The 20,887-nt window shown below is 47.3% G+C and overlaps 1 protein-coding gene and 1 long non-coding RNA gene across 2 annotated transcripts; both read left to right on the top strand.

The window, feature by feature from the left end:
- The first annotated feature begins 8,586 nt into the window (after nt 1-8,586).
- On the top strand, nt 8,587-9,327 carry LOC147976555 (uncharacterized). The gene is made up of 2 exons (XM_087520900.1): nt 8,587-8,895; nt 8,989-9,327. Exons 1-2 carry the CDS (start codon nt 8,587-8,589, stop codon nt 9,325-9,327), a joined length of 648 nt encoding a protein of 215 aa, XP_087377026.1.
- A 545-nt stretch (nt 9,328-9,872) lies between these two features.
- On the top strand, nt 9,873-16,230 carry LOC147976556 (uncharacterized). Its single transcript, XR_015601582.1, has 2 exons — nt 9,873-10,494; nt 15,623-16,230. It is a non-coding gene; the product is annotated as an uncharacterized LOC147976556 (long non-coding RNA).
- The last annotated feature ends 4,657 nt before the right edge of the window (nt 16,231-20,887 follow it).

The following is a 20,887-nucleotide window of genomic DNA, read 5'->3' on the forward strand; positions in this document are numbered from 1 at the left end:
TTATGGGCTGGTGCAAGCATCTCGGAGTTGGAACATTCGATTTGATGAGATGATCAAAGCGTTTGGGTTTATGCAGACTTATGGAGAAGCCTGCATTTACAAGAAAGTGAGTGGGAGCTCTGTAGCATTTCTCATATTGTATGTGGATGACATACTATTGATGGGAAATGATATAGAATTCTTGGAAAGCATAAAGGCCTACTTGAACAAGTGTTTTTCAATGAAGGACCTTGGAGAAGCTGCTTATATATTAGGCATCAAGATCTATAGAGATAGATCGAGACGCCACATTGGTCTTTCACAGAGTACGTACCTTGACAAGATATTGAAGAAGTTCAAAATGGATCAGTCAAAGAAGGGGTTCTTGCCTGTATTGCAGGGTACGAGATTGAGCACGGCTCAATGCCCGACCACGGCAGAAGATAGAGAAAAGATGAGTGTCGTCCCCTATGCCTCGCCATAGGGTCTATCATGTATGCTATGCTGTGTGCTAGACCTGATGTAAACCTTGCCGTAAGTTTGGTAGGAAGGTACCAAAGTAATCCCGGCATGGAACACTGGACAGCGGTCAAGAATATCCTGAAGTACCTGAAAAGGACTAAGGAAATGTTTCTCATTTATGGAGGTGACGAAGAGCTTGTCGTAAAGGGTTATGTCGATGCTAGCTTCGACACAGATCTGGATGACTCTAAGTCACAAACCGGATACATGTATATTTTGAATGGTGGGGCAGTAAGCTGGTGCAGTTGCAAGCAAAGTGTTGTGGCGGGATCTACATGTGAAGCGGAGTACATGGCAACCTCGGAGGCAGCACAAGAAGCAGTATGGGTGAAGGAGTTCATTACCGACCTAGGAGTCATACCCAATGCGTCGGGCCCGATGACTCTCTTCTGTGACAACACTGGAGCTATTGCCCTTGCCAAGGAGCCCAGGTTTCATAGGAAGACCAGGCATATCAAGTGTCGCTTCAACTCCATTCGTGAAAGTGTTCAAAGTGGAGACATGGAGATTTGTAAAGTACATACGGACCTGAATGTAGCAGATCCGTTGACTAAACCTCTCCCTAGAGCAAAACATGATCAACACCAGAACTGCATGGGTGTTCGATTCATCACAATGTAACTAGAATATTGCCTCTAGTGCAAGTGGGAGACTGTTGGAAATATGCCCTAGAGGCAATAATAAAATGGTTATTATTATATTTCTTTATTCATGATAATTGTCTATTGTTCATGCTATAATTGTGTTATCCGGAAATCGTAATACATGTGTGAATACATAGACCACAACACGTCCCTAGTGAGCCTCTAGTTGACTAGCTCGTTGATCAAAAGATAGTCATGGTTTCCTGACTATGGACATTGGATGTCATTGATAACTGGATCACATCATTAGGAGAATGATGTGATGGACAAGACCCAATCCTAAGCTTAGCTCAAAGATCGTGTAGTTCGTTTGTTGTAGCTTTTCTGAATGTCAAGTATCATTTCCTTAGACCATAAGATTGTGCAACTCCCGGATACCGTAGGAGTACCTTGGGTGTGCCAAACGTCACAACGTAACTGGGTGACTATAAAGGTACATTACAGGTATCTCCGAAAGTGTCTGTTGGGTTGGCACGAATCGAGACTGGGATTTGTCACTCCGTATGACGGAGAGGTATCTCTGGGCCCACTCGGTAATGCATCATCATAATGAGCTCAATGTGATCAAGTGGTTGATCACGGGATCATGCACTACGGTACGAGTAAAGCGACTTGCCGGTAACGAGACTGAACAAGGTATTGGGATACCGACGATCGAGTCTCGGGCAAGTAACGTACCGATTGACAAAGGGAATTGTATACGGATTGATTGAATCCTCGACATCGTCGTTCATCCGATGAGATCATCGTGGAGCATGTGGGAGACAACATGGGTATCCAGATCCCGCTGTTGGTTATTGACCGGAGAGGCTTCTCGGTCATGTCTGCATGTCTCCCGAACCCGTAGGGTCTACACACTTAAGGTTCGGTGACGCTAGGGTTGTAGAGATATTAGCACACGGTAACCCGAAAGTTGTTCGGAGTCCCAGATGAGATCCCGGACATCACGAGGAGTTCCGGAATGGTCCGGAGGTAAAGATTCATATATAGGAAGTCCAGTTTCGGCCATCGGGAAGGTTTCGGGGGTCACCGGTATTGTACCGGGACCACCGGAAGGGTCCCGGGGGTCCACCGGGTGGGGCCACCTATCCCGGAGGGCCCCATGGGCTGAAGTGGGAGGGGAACCAGCCCCTAGTGGGCTGGTGCGCTCCCCCTTGGGCCTCCCCCCTGCGCCTAGGGTTGGAAACCCTAGGGGTGGGGGGCGCCACCCTTGCCTTGGGGGGCAAGGCACCCCCTTCGGCCGCCGCCCCCCCTAGGAGATTGGATCTCCTAGGGCCGCCCCCCTAGGCACCCTATATATAGTGGGGGGGAGGGAGGGCTGCGCACCCCAAGCCCCTGGCCTCTCCCTCTCCCTCCCGTGACACTCCTCTGTCTCCCAGCGCTTGGCGAAGCCCTGCCGAGATCACCGTTGCTTCCACCACCACGCCGTCGTGCTGCTGGATCTTCATCAACCTCTCCTTCCCCCTTGCTAGATCAAGTTGGAGGAGACGTCTTCCCAACCGTACGTGTGTTGAACGTGGAGGTGCTTTCCGTTCGGCACTTGGTCATCGGTGATTTGAATCACGTCGAGTACGACTCCATCAACCCCGTTCTCTTGAACGCTTCCGCTCGTGATCTACAAGGGTATGTAGATGCACTCCTATTTCCGTCGTTGATAGATGACTCCATAGATTGATCTTGGTGATGCGTAGAAAATTTTAAAATTCTGCTACGTTCCCCAACAATTTCATCATGACCCAAGAGCAAAATTTGCCAACGAGCGAGATTCCCATGTAAAACCTGTATTTAGTTGCTAAAAAACGTTTCTAGATTACACTAACATCATATAGAACATGACTAAGCAGAATAATTCGCGGGGGGAGCCACGGTTGCGAAGATAGCCCGAAGGTCGGATTCGTACAGAGGGAAGTTCAGGCGTGTAACTCGGTCGGAGAAAGTTGAAAAATTTATTGTGAGAGAGGTTTGTACAAAACAAATATCATTTGTGTGACATTGACGAATGTGTGAGGAAATTACAAACGAAAATACGTCACAGAAGTTCAACGTGAAAACAGCAGGAAGTTCAACTACTATAGTGAATGAATTTGAGATGAAAAACTTTTAAAATCGTCGCGAGTATGAAAAAATGATCAACACGGGAAAGTTGCGTGTTTACAATAGCTTTCCATCGGTATATCACTTGCTCAATTCCAGTGAGTGGATAGAGAGTTACGAGCAGTGGATGAAGAGCTACGAGCAAGAAAAGAACGTGAAAAAACAAAGTGCAGTTCAGGTACACGCGCCAAGAAGTTCAGGTTCTTCACGCGGTACATTTTTGAAGAATCTGTTTCGCGATAAAGGCAGAACGCATGATCCCGCCATTTTCGAAATTACTTGAAAACGGCTATGAATCAGAGAAAACCATCAACATGAAAAAGTTTCGCATTTTCCGCAGCTTTTCAGCGGTATATTATTTGCCCCATTCCGATAAAGTTTGTAGAAATTACGACGAAAATACGTTTTTTGCCATTTTCGAAACTGACTTAAAACCGTAAAGAATTGGGAGAAACAATACATACAAAACAGTTTCGCATTTGTTGAAGCTTTCCAACGCCGTATCATTTGATGCATTCGGACGCACGGTTAAAAAATTAGCTCGAAAATACGAACTCGGTAGGACTTGGACCATTTTCTAAATTACTCTTAAAACATTCAAAATTAGAAAAAAAAACTTTCAAGATGAAAAAGTAGCACATTTTCATAAGCTTTCCAACGCCGTATCATATGCCTCCATTGGATTAGCCGTTTAGAAATGACATCGAAAAAACGAACTCAGCTGTTCGGTTTACGAAATTTTACGTTTTTTCAAATTACTCTTTAACCATAGGGAATTAGAGAAAACTTTCAACATGTGGAAGGAGCGGTTTTGCAGCAGCTTTTCAACGCCATATTATATGCATCATTCCAATAAACAGTTTAGAAATGCGATCGAAAATACGATTCACGTTTTTTGTGCGAAGAAAAAACGGTTTTCAAAACTGCTCTTAAACCGCTTATATTTTGCCAAAAATTTAAGTTGGGTCATGATATTGGTGTCCATAGCTTTCCAACGGTATATCGCAAGCCCCATTTGGGCAATGTTGGCGGAAGTTCAACCTAGTTCACAGGGAAGTTCAACGTACTACTAGCGGGGCAGGTCAGGTTGTGATCAGAATATTATTCTGATCCCGTGATCAGAATAGTGTTTATGTGTGTGTGTATATATATGTTGTTCTAAGAATGATCATGATGCCCTCATGTCCGTATTTTATTTTTATTGACACCTCTATCTATAAACATGTGGACATATGTTTTGATTTCGGCTTTCGCTTGAGGACAAACGAGGTCTAAGCTTGGGGGAGTTGATACGTCCATTTTGCATCATGCTTTTATATCGATATTTATTGCATTATGGGCTGTTATTACACATTATGTCACAATACTTATGCCTATTCTCTCTTATTTTACAAGGTTTACATGAAGAGGGAGAATGCCGGCAGCTGGGATTCTGGGCTGGAAAAGGAGCAAATATTATAGACCTATTATGCACAGCTCCAAAAGTCCTAAAACTTCACGGAAGCTATTTCCAGAATATATAAAAAATACTGAGCGCAAGAAGTTCCAGAGGGGGGCCACACCCTGGCCACGAGGGTGGGGGGCGCGCCCTACACCCCTGGGCGCGCCCCCTGCCTCGTGGGCCCCCTAGTGGCCCTCCGATGCCCATCTTCTGCTATATGGAGTCTTTCGTCGAGGAAAAAATCATAAGCAAGCTTTCGGGACGAGACTCCGCCGCCAAGAGGCGGAACCTTGGCGGAACCAATCTAGGGCTCCGACGGAGCTATTCTACTGGGGAAACTTCCCTCCGGGAGGGGGAAATCATCACCATCGTCATCACCAACGATCCTCTCATCGGGAGGGGGTCAATCTCCATCAACATCTTCACCAGCACCATCTCATCTCAAACCCTAGTTCATCTCTTGTATCCAATCTTTGTATCCAAACCTCAGATTGGTACCTGTGGGTTGCTAGTAGTGTTGATTACTCCTTGTAGTTGATGCTAGTTGGTTTACTTGGTGGAAGATCATATGTTCAGATCCATTATGCATATTAATACCCCTCTAATTATGAACATGAATATGCTTTGTGAGTAGTTACGTTTGTTCCTGAGGACATGGGCGAAGTCTTGCTATTAGTAGTCATGTGAATTTGGTATTCGTTCGATATTTTGATGAGATGTATGTTGTCATCCCTCTAGTGGTGTCATGTGAACGTCGACTACATGACACTTCACCATTGTTTGGGACTAGAGGGAGGCATTGGGAAGTAATAAGTAGATGATGGGTTGCTAGAGTGACAGAAGCTTAAACCCTAGTTTATGCGTTGCTTCGTAAGGGGCTGATTTGGATCCATATGTTTCATATTATGGTTAGGTTTACCTTAATACTTCTGTTGTAGTTGCGGATGCTTGCAATGGGGGTAAATCATAAGTGGGATTCTTGTCCAAGTAAGGGCAGTACCCAAGCACCGGTCCACCCACATATCAGATTATCAAAGTACCGAACGCGAATCATATGATTGTGATGAAAACTAGTTTGACGATAATTCCCATGTGTCCTCGGGAGCGCTTTCCTTCATATAAGAGTTTGTCCAGACTTGTCCTTTGCTACAAAAAGGATTGGGCCATCTTGCTAAATCTTATTTACTTTTATTACTTGTTACTCGTTACCAATTACCTTATCACAAAACTATCTGTTACCGATAATTTCAGTGCTTGCAGAGAATACCTCGCTGAAAACCGCTTATCATTTCCTTCTGCTCCTCGTTGGGTTCGACACTCTTACTTATCGAAAGGACTACGATAGATCCCCTATACTTGTGGGTCATCATTATGCTATCAAACATCTTGATTCGAATAGAACCTATGCCTTCAATCTTGCATGGTGAATTATCAAAACCCAAAATGGAACCAGCAGTAGTAGTGGAATCAAAAGTATTAAACCAATCTCTTTGTGGACACATATGAAAAGTGCATGCGGTGTCAAGTACCCACTCATCATTGGTCTCAGCACATCCAGCAGTAACGAGAAGAGCATCATCAGAACTATCATCACGAGAAATGTTAGCAGAATTTTCACCTTGTTTGTTACCTTTCCTCTTTTCTTTATTCTGCAACTTGAAACACTCTGATATTTCATGCCCGTCTCTCTTGCAATATCTGCAATGTTTCTTGTCTCTGGATTGCGACCGGCCCCTGTAGCCATTCTTACCTTTGCCTCTGTTTCCATTATTGGAGTTCTTCTCCCTTCTCCTGCCACGAACAGATAATCCCTCGGCTTGGGATGAACTCGAACCATCATGAGGCACCATTAATTTCATCTTCTCCTTAGAGTTCAAAGCTTCATAAACTTCATGAAGTGTGACAGTATCACGACTGCATAATATGGTGTCTCTAAAATTGGTATAAGAACTTGGCAGTGAACAAAGTAACATTAAAGCAGTATCTTCCTCCTCATACTTAACCTCCATTGCAGCTAGATCAGATATGATCTCTTTAAATTCTGAAATATGATTCAAAACATTACCTCCCTTGGGTAACCTGTGCAGGAATAATTTTTGCTTCAAATGCATCTTGCTGGTGAGATCTTTAGTCATGCAAATCCCTTCCAGCTTTAACCATAGAGCGGCGGCAGTTTTCTTGCTCAAAACTTCCTGTAAAATATTATTATGCAAATGGAGTTGAATTTGTGCAATCAATTCTTTTCTCCTCATCAGTCCAATCTTGAATTCGGTTCTTCCCAAAACTATCCAGTGCTTCATCATAGTCGGACTGTGCCAGCAATGCCAGCATCTTGACTTGCCATAGGGTAAACCTTGTGTCACGGTCCAGTGGCGGAAGATCATACTTCATGGAAGCCATGAGTAGATAAATCGGAAGTAACGAGCAATTGATATTGATTAATCTTTCCATCACGTCGAGATGCAGCAGCCTCAGTAGATCGCCTCGGTACTTGGAGCCTATACGTGGAGGCGTTGAGCAGCTGCGGCAAACAACCTCGCGATTTGAGGAGTCCAATCGGCGAAACAGGCTCGGTCTTGGCAGCAGCAGAAATTGATCTGCACTCGGATCAACAGACTGCCAGACGCGTGCGGCGGCGCACCCAGGAACCCTAGCCTCTCATCTCAAATCTTGTATCTATAAACTTGGTTCTGTATACCACTAGTTAGATAATAATGAGAAATAAACGAGACAAAGAGACACGAATTTTTACGTGGAAACCCTTGCGGGAGAAAACCACGGACGCACGAAGGCGCAATCACTATGAGGAGTATTACAAGCACGAGACGACAGACCGTCTTAGCTGTGACTACATGGGATATATATGAGGACAATACATAAGAGTCCTTAGAGGACAAGTAACCGAGTTGTACTCGTATGCGTCGACGTCAACGCAAAGGCCCACACCGGTTGTAATACATTTAGTCCAACACAGTATAATTTGAATCACAATTTAACAAGTCATACAACTTTTCATTGCCGCATGACTAAAAAACCGAAAGCCTCTTCCTAACAAATCAAAAAATATTTTCTTACCAATTGCCTAGATAATTACCAACAATTTTCTTTCTGGAAGAACTAGAGCTCAAGCCTTCTGCACCTTATCTGTCGTCATGCTTCATCTAATATGCCTAAAAGCAGTGGCGGAGCCAGGAATATAGTATGAGGATGGCCAAGTGTAGTAAATCCTTGCTAGGGAGGGCCGGCTCATAAGAATACATCATTTTTGCAATCTTTGTACATCTATTAGCATGCATATTAGGCTTAATACAACAATATTAGGGGGGGCCAGGGCCCCTGCTGGTCCCCCTGTCTCCGCCACTGCCTAAAAGGCACGCATAAGTTGTGACATGTGTTGAATATATGTGTTGTGCTTATCTGTGTATTGGGCCCACCTCCTAGTTCCTTGTTTACTTGAGGTCGTGGCCCACCTCTGTACATCATATATACGTGCCTTTGCACATGAGCAATACATCATGTAATTCATACATCTAACATGGTATCATTTTTCGGGTTCTAACCCTAGCTTCCGCCGCCGCCGCGCGCCGCTGCACGATCCCCATGCGCCGCCGCCCGCGCACCTTCCTGCGCCCACCGCCGCCGCTTCCCTCCCTGCCGCCGCGCCCACAGCCCCTCGCCGCCGCTGCCTCCCTTACTCGCCTCCCTGCCGACGCGACCCGCAGCTGCCACACCTATGTGCCACCGCACACCCCTGTCATCGCCGCCCCTCGCTGCCGTGACCCCTTCCCTCCCACCCGCAGTTGTTCCCCTCCGCGCCGCTGCCATCACCCGAGCCGACCCCGAGCCGATCGCTGCCGCCACCCAACCCTCCAGCGCTGAACCCTAGCTGCACCACCTTTCGCCGCCATGTCGTCCGTCACATCATCCACGTCCACCAACCCCAACCTGTTCGCCGATGCCAACCCTCCCGGCGTCAACGACATCCGCAACCTGAACATCTACGAGCGGGTGCCAGTTCGTCTCTCCCAGACGGACTCCTCCTACTACATGTGGAAGGTGTACTTCTCCCTCGTGTTCCGGGAGTACCATCTCGTCGACCACGTGGACGGCTCCGTCGACTCCAGCCTCGTCCCCGAGTTCCATGACTGGTCCACCATCGACACCACAATCATCTGGTGGTTCTTCCTCACCATCTCGCCGGACCTCTTTCAGACGGTCGTGTAGGACGGTGATGACGCCTGCGCCGTGTGGACCAAGCTGAACGGGTTCTTCACCGACAATCAACTCCAACATTGCGTTTTTTTGCAGCAAGAGTTTTTTGGGTGCCACCAGGACAATTCCTCCATCGGCGATTATTGTCGCCGCCTCAAGACTCTCGCTGACGAGCTCCGCGATATTGGCGCGAAGATCGATGATGACCTACTCCTCAGCACGCTCACCGCCAGGCTCAACGAGGACTTCGGCAACGCCGCGGCGAACCTCATCCTCATCCCCAACCCGTCCTTCGCCAAGTTCGTTGCGTACCTCCGCTTGGAGGAGCGACGGATGAAGCAGGTGAAGGCACGGGTCATCCACACCACTCTCGCCACTGGCACCACTCGCGGCGGGCCCTCGACGCCTCCTGCTGCCCCGGCCGCGCCGCCATAGCCGCGCCACCAGGCACCGTACCCGGCGCCCCAGCAGCCATGGCTGCTCCCGCTCCCGTACAGGCCGCCCGCCCCTCCCACCCCTCCTGCTAAATGGCCCTGGTGCGGTGGCCGCCGCGGCGGTCAGCAGCAGCAGCAGGGCACCAGCCAGTCCCGTCAGCAACAACAGCAGCAGCTCCAGGTGCCTCCCCCATGGGCCTCCGGCTACAACCCATGGACCGGTGTCATTTTGTAACACCCCAGTAGTTCATCTACAATAATCACACACTAATGATGCCATGTCATCACAATTAATTTGCTAAACCTCACTTTGATCCAATCCGAGTTCAACTTCAAAATTTAAAGTAAAGTTAAAATAATATTTCTTCAAATAGTAAAACAAAAATATTCGTAATGTTGCAAATAATCACTTAGTATTTTACAGGGAGAAGCCAACATTTAATAAAATACTTAAATGCCCTAAAACCATTAAAACAGGGGACAAAGCAATATTTTTATTGCTTTTTAAATTGTATAAAATTACAAACTATTTTATTTTAAGGCCAATCTATATGTGGCAATGTCTAATTTTGCAATATGAGTCATGAAACAAGATTTCTATTTTACTAAGCTCATTTGCAATTAATTTAAATGCCAAACAACAGCTAACTAATTAATAAAAAGGAAAAAGAGGAAAATGTCACTATGCACTTATGGCCCAGTGCTACAGTAGCACGACCAGCCCATCTAGGGCCTTTTCCCCTACCTCATGTACAGAGAGACAGAGAGGTCCCGTGTCAACCATCCACGGCCGCCGTGGCGCGATGCTTGACGTCTGGTGCTACAGGAGCTCACCTGGGAGAGGATAAGACCGAGCCCAATCCCCAGGACAAACCCTAATCCCCATTCTCTCCCACTTCCACACCCTCGTTCGATTTGGAGCTCGCCCGAGCTCGCGCTCGTCGTGGCCGTCCCTGTAGCCGCGGCCACCGTGCGCCTCGTCGCCTGAGAAGACGTCCTGGAGAACCATCACGGCCCACTTCGTCCACCCCGAGCACCGAATCGAGCGGAGCCGTCCCTTGCGCTCGCCATTGATGACATCTTCACCGCGTACATCACCGTCGTCCGCCGTCGATTGCCGCCGCTCCGGTCCACCTCCGGCTTCCCCGGCCATGCCCCCAAGTTCGCAGTGAGCTTCTCCTCCATATCCCCCTGTTCCCCCCTTCGATCTGATGCCGTAGGCTGCGCATCCCGCCGTGCTCGAAGCTCCATGCCCGCGGCCATGCTTAGCCGCCCATGGCCGCGCCCCTCGCCGTGTCCAGCCGCATGCGCGTGCGCCCTGGCCGCCCCCGCGCCACCCGCTGCTCGTAGCCGCCCCCTGGGCGCCTCCCCCGCCCATTGTTGCCGCTGCATACCGTTGTCGTGCGCTGCTCCGGCGCTCGCCTTGCTGCTGCGTTCTGCTGCTCCTCATCGCTTGCTGCGCGCGCCTGCTGCTTTGCTGCTGCTCATGCCGCCACTACTGCTGCTTCCTGCTCCTATCCCTACCGTTGATGCTCTTGGCTACTGCTTGTAGCTGCCGCCGTAGGCCATGGCCGCTATGCACTCCCGTGCATGTTCGGCCAACATGCTAGTGCCCAGTATGGCCGGCCCAGTTAGATTAGTCTAGGAATAGTTAGGTTAACTAGATCATGGATGGCACGCGTTGCCATGCTCGTTCATTTTGGTAACAAAATGATAGGAATTTACACAGATATTTGTATAAGTTTGTTTCTTAAGTAATGGAATAATTGAATATTCATTGGTAATAGCATAGTTGAGAAAGCTCATATTCTTTCATTTGATGTCCTTAATTCGGATTCGCATGTTCCTGAGACACAATTTAGTAATCGATGACCTTTTAACTGAATAATTCAAAAGACATACAACATGGTCAAGATAATTAGTGGATGATGATTGAGCAACACGCTTGATTCTTCAACATCACTTTCCTTGAGACCATCAAACAGTTGCACTGAACATTGGTTCTGGTCATTTCTCAGGAAGCCCTGAACACTGCAATAGAACAGAGGAGGAAATAAAGGTGATTTAATACAACCATCAGAGCACAAAATATTTTACACGCCAATGTACAACAGTATAACACCAATGCAAAAGTTACTCTAAACAACCATTGTAGCATTTCCAAGCTTATTGAAATTGATGGTTGACTCGGGTAAGCCTACACAAATGAAAACAACTTCGGAATTAATACTTTTGGCATTCAAAACTCGGATATCTAATATATTTTCCATTTTCCACATGAATATCTTAGTAGGATAAACCTCCCATTAATTGTTGAGGCTGATCTTGAAGCTATCATATAGATCACCTATATAACAACAATCTGGATTCCCTGGCCAACACTGAGATGCAATGTTTTGGACATCTGGCCACACGTAACAAGAGCATGCAGGTACAGAAAATAAAGACGTGTATTGCAGCGGCCATCCATCTTGATGAAAGAATGGTAGAAATATTAGAGGAAAAGTGACACGGGTCCGCGTCTTGCCCATAACAAATAGAACCAGGCAAGAAATCCCGGGATTCAGAACTAAGAAAGCAAGTTCTCAACATGGCATGCAACCAATTAATATATAACGCAGTGCATGTTTAGTAGTACTCTCTAATTAACATCTTGGTACACCAGCTAGGATAGGAGGTGTAGGGCTGACAAAAAGAAGTCACACAACATCTTACATATCATATATAAAACTTGCATAAAGTGTTCGAACTGAGTCTAACCAATATCAAACTATCACAAAGAAGGTAGGCACACAATTAGTTAATGGCGTGCACTGATCCAAAAAACAAAAGGAACCTCTCCATGGAGCATACACTATCTGCTTTCACCTAGCCAAAATAACATCGATGTTGGAATGGAAGCATTTACAGTAAATTAAATGCACACATGGGTGGGTACCTGAACAATAACGGTAAAAATGTAGATCACTTCAAGCATTAAACTTGCATGATCCCAAGAAATGTAACAACTGTTTATCCTAAAATATAATGTAACGAAAAGACCATTCTAGAAATCAAGGCCCACAAAATATTGAACAACCACTCATCTAAAGATCTTAAGAATCAAGGGGGCCTTCATTCCAAATAATAATGCATGTTTTGTTACCTTGGCATTAAACTTAATATTGTTTCCTACAAATAGGGAAATAACCATAAAAATATAGAAATGCTAACACCATACATATGAGCAAGTAACACTTCAACGTTGTTGTATGTTATGGAATCGTCAAGTGATACAACACCATATTGATATTTCAGAGATAAATATGCTTACATATAATATAAAATTCTTCCAATTCACTTGAGCGGATGAAGCAAAAAAGAGCATATGCAAGGTAATAATTATTTCTGGTGTCTCTTATATGTGCAAGAGAAGGGAAATGTTACGGACAAACTGCAGGGCAGGAGAAGAAAATTTACTACAAAATGATCAACGTGTTAATATATCTTAACCAGTCCTGGGACTTTTACTCTCTGACTGTTCCTTTTATTTATTGATGATGTATTCTGAACACCTTGCAACTTGCACTTCTAGATGCCCTGAATATGATGCATGTGTAGGCAGCATGAACCTAAGAGGAAAGAGAATGCCAAATATAATGATTCCGGTAAGAAGACAATTTTTATTGGCACTAATTAAAGACAATAATAAATTTTTGACAACTAAGGGCAGCTTTCTCAGCTGGAACGCTTTCTGGTCTACGTGTTGCCAATATCAATTTGCTCACTATCATTTGTGATGATACTTCCACAAACTCAACCTTCCATGTCTTACATTTCTTTTAAAGGATACCATGTCTTAATTAAGGAGAGGGTTCCATAGAGAATAAAATAGGGAACGAACACTGGTAAGATGAACATATTTTTTATCCCAATAAGATGTTCTTTGTACCTGGTGAACACATATCTTTAGGATATAATTGACAAATTAAGCAGAGGGTGTATGAGAGGACATACTCTGCATACCTGAAAGAAGCTGCAGTGTAGTTGCACTTTCATTCTTGTTGCACATTTTGATGACATGAACAACCTCTTGATGCTAGCGTTAACAGTGCAACAATGAATTGTATATTTTCTTCTCGCTGATCAGAATCACAACCAGTCAGGACGTCTGTATAGAAGATGAGTTGGTCACAGGAAGTCCGTACAGATTACAATATTATCATTTGGATCAATAAAATTCAGTTACTCAAGTATGAAAACTGCGGTTCAGATTTCTTCTGATGTACAAAATTGGTAGGTGCAGGTTAGCTAACCTGTCCAGAAAAAGCGATGCACAACCTGGCCAAAACTTCCCTGATGTCCGCGAGTACCTACGGAGGGTGCTCAATCTGGCGGTGTGGCGCGCTCGAGGACGATAGATATGGCATGGGATCGGGTGCTCGGTCTGGTGATGGCGAGCCCAAGGACTCGTAGAAAAAAATCAGATCCAGGATGCACTGGTGTAGTGCCTCCGCCGGTCAGAGAGTGGAGCTCGTCGCCGCCACGAGGCGGAGCTCCCTACTGCATCTTCAGGGGAATACCGGAGGTGGACAACGGTGACATGGCCAAGACGGAGGCTTTGTTCCACCATGAAGGACGGGAGTGGCCGAGGAACCGCGAGGGGCTGGAAGCAGAACGGAACGCATCGGTGGCGGCGCAAGATGTTTCGCCGGCGAGAGAGATGAGAGATCTAGGATGCGAATTAAAGGAGGTCGGGGTGGGAGTGGGAGGAGCCAGGCGGTGCGTTAGGCGAACGAGAGGGGGCTACAGGCCCATTAGGCCCACTTTAACCTTTGACGCCCAAAAAAGTGACCAGAGCAGCGGCCCAGAACAATTAGCGATCCTTATTAGCGAACGGAGTCAGAGTACGGACGATTCAGAGCTAATCTGACGGTCAAAATGCTCAAAAGTGACGATCGGATGGCCGGGAACGCTGATGGCCTGAAAGGGCTGGAAAAGTGCTCGGTTATAATGTTTCTAAATTGGACAACTGACTAACCCGATGCCGACGACCGACAAAAAAACAGAAGCATTTTCTTCTACAACAGATGCCTAAACAAGCCTTGAAGCCGTGTGAGGCCCAATACAGCGACGGCTCGAAGAGGGGAGGCGAATGAAAATAACATAATTTAGCTCAATGGCAAAATGACACATGAAATGCATATTTTCTAATTAGTAGTTCCAGTTCAAGGGTATGTGAGCAAAGTAGTTTCCTGCTTGCAGATATTGCGGTGAATATCCCCGCAACTCGCCCTTACGCCGTCTTTTAACAAAGGCCCAATTACGAAGTCTACGGATGGAGAAAATGACAGTTTCCATGAACCAAACAATAATACAGCTAAATGAATCAACAGATGCATTTTGATAGGTATCTAGGGGTCGATGTGTAGTTTACCAATTTTAAAATTAGTAAAAGATAAGTCTACAGTTTTCAAAATGTGGGCACAGAGGCTCAAGCTATCATCTCAACATTCCCTTGCCAGAAAAATCAATTGCTGATAATAGCACTTAGGCATAGAAATAACATAACTTACATTGCATCGCCCAAAAAAATTTACTACTATAAAAACACATGAATATTTGTTTTTGAGAAAACTATAGAAAGGGCTGGCTAGTCATAAAAATATGAATGCAATAGTAATGTAACATGATGGAATAACTACTGCTCGAATATTGATACGTAAAGAGGATGCTGGACGAGAACGAAGTAATAATCTGCTCTTATCATACCTTGGCTTGTCAAGTTCCAAAGATTTCTCTGTACTGAAGCATATAAAGGTTAGGAACATCAAACAAAGGTAGTATCTAAGAAGCATATAAAGGTTAAGAACATCAGACAAAGGTAGAATCTAAGATAATTGGGTTGTAGCAATCGTATGCTGCTCGTTTCGAACGACTGTTTCCACTGGAAAAAGCACATTAACAAATAATTGATGGTACAACTGCAAAATAATCTTGAAAAATAAACTGTACATTTCACACTAATTCTGCATGACTACTGATAAAGAACTCAATTGCTTATGGTTTTCCTCAAACAGCCGTGTAGCCCAACTGGACTAACCATAATGCACATGTTATATGGCAACCAGGACAGCCAGTGTCTCGATCATGTCAGTGCTTTGGGTAAAAGAATTATCAACTGCAAATCACACTACCTTGATCACTGAGCTGGTCCAAGATCAATGTTTTTGTTTGTTGCGCTTCTGTTTTCCTAACAACTTTGTTTTTCCTATTTCATCTTAATGTTTTTGCCATCCTTGTTTGTCTCCTCCCAGTCCGCCACCAAAATCAATCACGGCTGAAGTAGCTTGGATCAAATCGAGTAGCACGACATGTCCAGCATCGCATGCGGATCTCCTTTTTGCAACGGGATTTTTTGGCGTACGGAACCAATTCTAGTACGAGCTACAGATGGCAAGTGGATTGGAGCACAAGCGACAGCATCCTTGGCCATCCCGCGCCCAAGCTCCATCGACTTTACTTACCTCCACCATCGTCTCATCTGCAGGGCCTCCCCTCGCCAGCGCCGCGCCGCGCCGATCTCCCGGTGTTGCTGCCAGATCGGGGTGGAGGGAGGAGAAGAGGTTGGTTCTCCAGATCAGGGATGGGAGAAGCCCGGAGGTGGCGCTCTGGCCTCGTAGGATTGGTCGGAAGCGGCGCTATCGGTGGAGACATCAGAGACTTGGGGGAGGTTGGCGTCAGCGGCAGTGGCCAGCGGCGAGAGGTGCGGCGGCGGTGACCGTCAATTTGCTTGGGCGAAAAAAAGGTATCGGGGCGTGGGGATGGACGAGCTGGTGGGCAGTCCGACTAATGTTTTTTGGATGTACCCACGAAACATTCTTTTTAGAAAAAATACCCCAGAAACGTTGTTTATGCTCCGCCAGATTTTTGGCTCTATTTGATCACGTGGCTTAGAGTCCTGTTCGAGTTGCTTTTTTTTAGGGACTGTTCGAGTTGCTTTCAATACAAAGAGTCCTGCTCGGGTTGATTGTGTTGGACCGGGTAGGCCGCGACGGACGACGGCTAATGTAAATTTTTTTTATTTTTATTTTTTTGCGGGGAGCTAATGTAAAAAATTGTTTAAACTGAAAGCGTAAACTTATCAGAAGAAGGAAGCTTATTGTGACGGTGAATCCAGAGACTCAATCCGTACTTTATTATTAGGGAGAGATTAAATCACTTGATTAGTAATGTGTAGATGACATGTGGGTCCCTTTCAATTAAATTACTTTTATTTATTTGTTTAGGTACAACCTATGACATGTGGGCCACTCCCTGCCCTTTTGACTAGTCAAAGTTGACTTGGTCAACTCGGATTAAAACAAACTAAAATAAAACCAGAAATTTTAGAAATTGTTTAAACCTTTGAAAATTCATAGAAAATAATCCGTATGTTAGATGAAAAAGTATTATACATGAAAGTTGCTCAGAACGACGAGACGAATCCGAATACGCAGCCCGTTCGTCCGCCACACATCCTTAGCATAGCGAACACGCAACTTCCCCCCTCCGGTTCATCTGTCTGAAAGCGCGAAACACCGCGGACACTTTTCCGGATGTTTTCCCCCTTCGCCGGTGTCACCTCCTACTGCGTTAGGGCACACCTAGCACCATTACTTGTCATGTCATGCATCGTTATGCATCTGTTTGCATTGTATTCATTGTTTCTCCCCCCTCTTCTCTCCGGTAGACTACGAAACTGACGCCGCTGCTGGTGCCCCGATCGACTACGTTGTTGACGACCCCTACTTGTCAGAGCAATCAGGCAAGCCCCCCTGATCAACCCGATATCGCCTATTCTTCTCTCTACTGCTTGCATTAGAATAGTGTAGCATGTTACTGCTTTCCGTTAATCCTATTATGATGCATAGCCTGTCCTTGCTATTATTGTTGATACCTTACCTGCAATCCTAAATGCTTAGTATAGGATGCTAGTTTATTATCAATGGCCCTACATTCTTGTCCGTCTGCCATGCTATACTATCGGGCCGTGATCACTCGGGAGGTGATCACAGGTATATACATACATACATACATACATACTATACAGGTGGTGACTATAGTCGGGTCGGCTCGTAGAGTACCCGCATGTGATTCTGATGTGGGGGATGAAGGGACAGGTGGTTCCATACAGGTAGAGGTGGGCCTGGGTTCCCGACGGCCCCCGATTGTTACTTGTGGCGGAGTGATAGGGCAGGTTGAGACCACCTAGGAGAGAGGCGGGCCTGGCCCTGGTCGGCGTCCGCGGTCATTTCAAAATAGCACGCTTAACGAGATCTTGGTATTTGATCTGAGTCTGGCCACTGGCCTATACGCACTAACCAACTACTCGGGAACAGTTGTGAGCACTCGACATCGTGGTATCAGTCGAAGCCTTCGTGACGTCAGCGACTGAGCGGCGGGCGCCGGATTGGACTGGAACGCCTGCTCTTGTATTAGGGAGGCTAGGTCTGCTTACGGGCCGCCCACGCAACGTGCAGGTGTGCAATGGGCGATGGGCCCAGACCCCTGCGCCATAGGATTTAGACCGGCGTGCTGACCTCTCTGTTGTGCCTAGGTGGGGCTGCGCGTGTTGATCTTTCGAGGCCGGGCATGACCCAGGAAAGTGTGTCCGGCCAAAGGGGATCGAGCATGTTGGGAAATGTGGTGCACCCCTGCAGGGAAGTTTATCTATTCGAATAGCCGTGTTCCTCGGTAAAAGGACGACTCGGAGTTGTACCTTGACCTTATGACAACTAGAACCAGATACTTAATAAAATACCCCCTTTCAAGTGCTAGATACAACCCGGTGATCGCTCTCTCACAGGGCGACGAGGGGAGGATCGCCGGGTAGGATTATGCTATGCGATGTTACTTGGTGAACTTACCATCTACTCTCTTCTACATGTTGCAAGATGGAGGCGGCCAGAAGCGTAGTCTTCGGCAGGACTAGCTATCCCCCCTCTTATTCCGGCATTCTGCAGTTCAGTCCACATATACTACCCCCTTTCATTGATACCAATGCATATGTAGTGTAGCTCCTTGCTTGCGAGTACTTTGGATGAGTACTCACGGTTGCTTTGCTCCCCCCTTTTCCCCATTTCTATATCCGATTGTTGCGACCAGACGTTGGAGTCCAGGAGCCAGACGCCACCGTCGATGATGACTACTACTACTCTGGAGGTGCCTACTACTACGTGCAGGACGCTGACGACGACCAGGAGTAGTTCAGGAGGATCCCAGGTAGGAGGCCTGCGCCTCTTTCGATCTGTATCCCAGTTTGTGCTAGCCTTCTTAAGGCAAACTTGTTTAACTTATGTCTGTACTCAGATATTGTTGCTTCCGCTGACTTGTCTATAATCGAGCTCTTGTATTCGAGCCCTTGAGGCCCCTGGCTTGTAATATGATGCTTGTATGACTTATTTTATTTGTAGAGTTGTGTTGTGATATCTTCCCGTGAGTCCCTGATCTTGATCATACACGTTTGCGTGTATGATTAGTGTACGTTCAAATCGGGGGCGTCACACGTTTATGCCTACACCATGCCGGTTCCACGGGCTCCTGCACCGACGCTTCCCGTGCCGCGCCCGCCGGCGCATCAGGCGTACTACGCGGCTCCGCAGCCCTATGGAGGGTACCCACCGCCGCAGCTGAGCGGCGGCTACGGCCTCCCTATGGCGCCTCCGCCCCCTCGCCGGTGCCTTGGGATCCGGCGCTCCTCACCGCGCTGCACACCTCCCTTACACCGAACAACTACACTGGAGGCGGTGATTGGTACATGGACACCAGGGCCATGGCTCACATGTTTGCTCATCCTGGTAATCTTGCCTCCTTCACTCCCGTCACCACCGACCGCTGCATCATTGTCGACGATGGTTCCACATTTCCTATCACACATGCCGGGCATACTTCTTTTCCTTCTAATTCTATGCCCTTGTCTTTGCCTAACATACTTGTGTCTCCTCATCTTATTAAGAATCTTATTTCCGTTCGTTGTTTCACTCGTGAAAATCCTGTCACTGTTGAATTTGACGAGCTTGGTTTTTGTGCTAAGGACGCTCAAACCAGGATGGTACTCCACCGATGTGACAACTCCGACGAGCTCTACCCAGTGCATTCGCCTTCATCCTCCACCACTGCACCGCTTGCGCTCTCCGCTGGCGTCGATCTCTGGCACGCTCGTTTGGGTCATCCCAACCCTGTCACACTTCGTCATATTCTTAGGAGTTTCACTTTCAGTTGTAATAAGATAGAGGATCACACTTGTCATGCCTGTCGTGTCGGCAAACATGTTCGCCTCCCGTTTAATAACTCCATTATCATTGCTTCTTTTACCTTTCAGTTGATTCATAGCAATGTGTGGACCTCTCCGGTTCCTAGTAATTCGGGTTTTTTATATTATCTGGTTATTCTTGATGATTATTCTCATTATGTGTGGGCTTTTCCTTTGCGACGGAAGTCGGATGCACTCTCCACTTTGACGGCTTTTTACTCCTATGTCAGCACGCAGTTTGGGCGTCCCATTCTTACTCTTCAGACTGACAATGGAAAAGAGTTTGACAATCTTGCTTTCCGCACTGTCGCACCACGGCACGGTTTTTCGTTGCACATGCCCGTACACTTCACAACAGAACGGTCGAGCCGAACGCGTCCTTCGCACTCTGAATGACTGCGTACGCACACTCCTATTTCAAGCTAACGTGCCGCCTCGCTTCTAGCCAGACACACTTGCTACTGCATCACTTCTCCTTAACCTTCGACCCTGCCACCCATGGTGGAACGCACCTCACCATCTTTTCTTTGGTATGCCCCCGTCCTATGATGGCTTGCGTATTTTTGGGTGCCTTTGCTATCCTAGCACTGCCGACACCGCTCCTCACAAACTTGCACCATGTTCTGTCGCTTGCCTCTTCATCGGCTACCCCTCTAACTCCAAGGGATATCGATGCTATGATCCCGTCTCCCATCGTGTGTTCACTTCTCGGCACATTTACTTTGATGAGCATGTGTTTCCGTTTCAGCAGGTACCACCGGCTGTTCCTCTCGCCACTGATGACGCGGGATCCTCGACGCCTCTCCTAGGGCGCTCGCGGGCCGCCCTTGGCCTGCCCCTGGCTTTGAGGCGCGCCCCTGCATGCGGCGCCTCCTCTGGCCATGGTGTTGCTGCCCCCGGCGCCCCTCTTCCCCCGGTCTTGGCGCTCACGGTCCCGGCCCCTGCTGCGGCCCCCGTGCCCCCCTCGACGCCCATGGCCCCACTGGCTCCCACGGCCACCGCGGCCGCCTCGGCGCCCGCGGTCATGGCGCCCCCGGCGCCCTCATCACCGGCCCCAACTGCGCCCGAGTCTCCCGTGGCCGGTCCGGTCACCCGCGCCCGTGCGGGTGTTTTTCGCCCGAGCTCGCGCTACGCCTCGGATGACTACGTCCACGCGACATCCACCTCTACGCCATCGCCGTTGTCGTCCTCCATTTGAGCTGCTCTTCGTGACCCGCTCTGGATGGCTGCGATGCAAGAGGAGTTTGACGCCCTGCTGCGCAACCGGACGTGGCAGCTTGTTCCCCGT

The sequence above is a fragment of the Triticum urartu genome, chromosome 4A (genome assembly GCF_056163025.1).
Source record: "Triticum urartu cultivar PI428250 chromosome 4A, HENAU_Tu73, whole genome shotgun sequence".
Classification (NCBI taxonomy): Eukaryota; Viridiplantae; Streptophyta; class Magnoliopsida; order Poales; family Poaceae; genus Triticum; species Triticum urartu.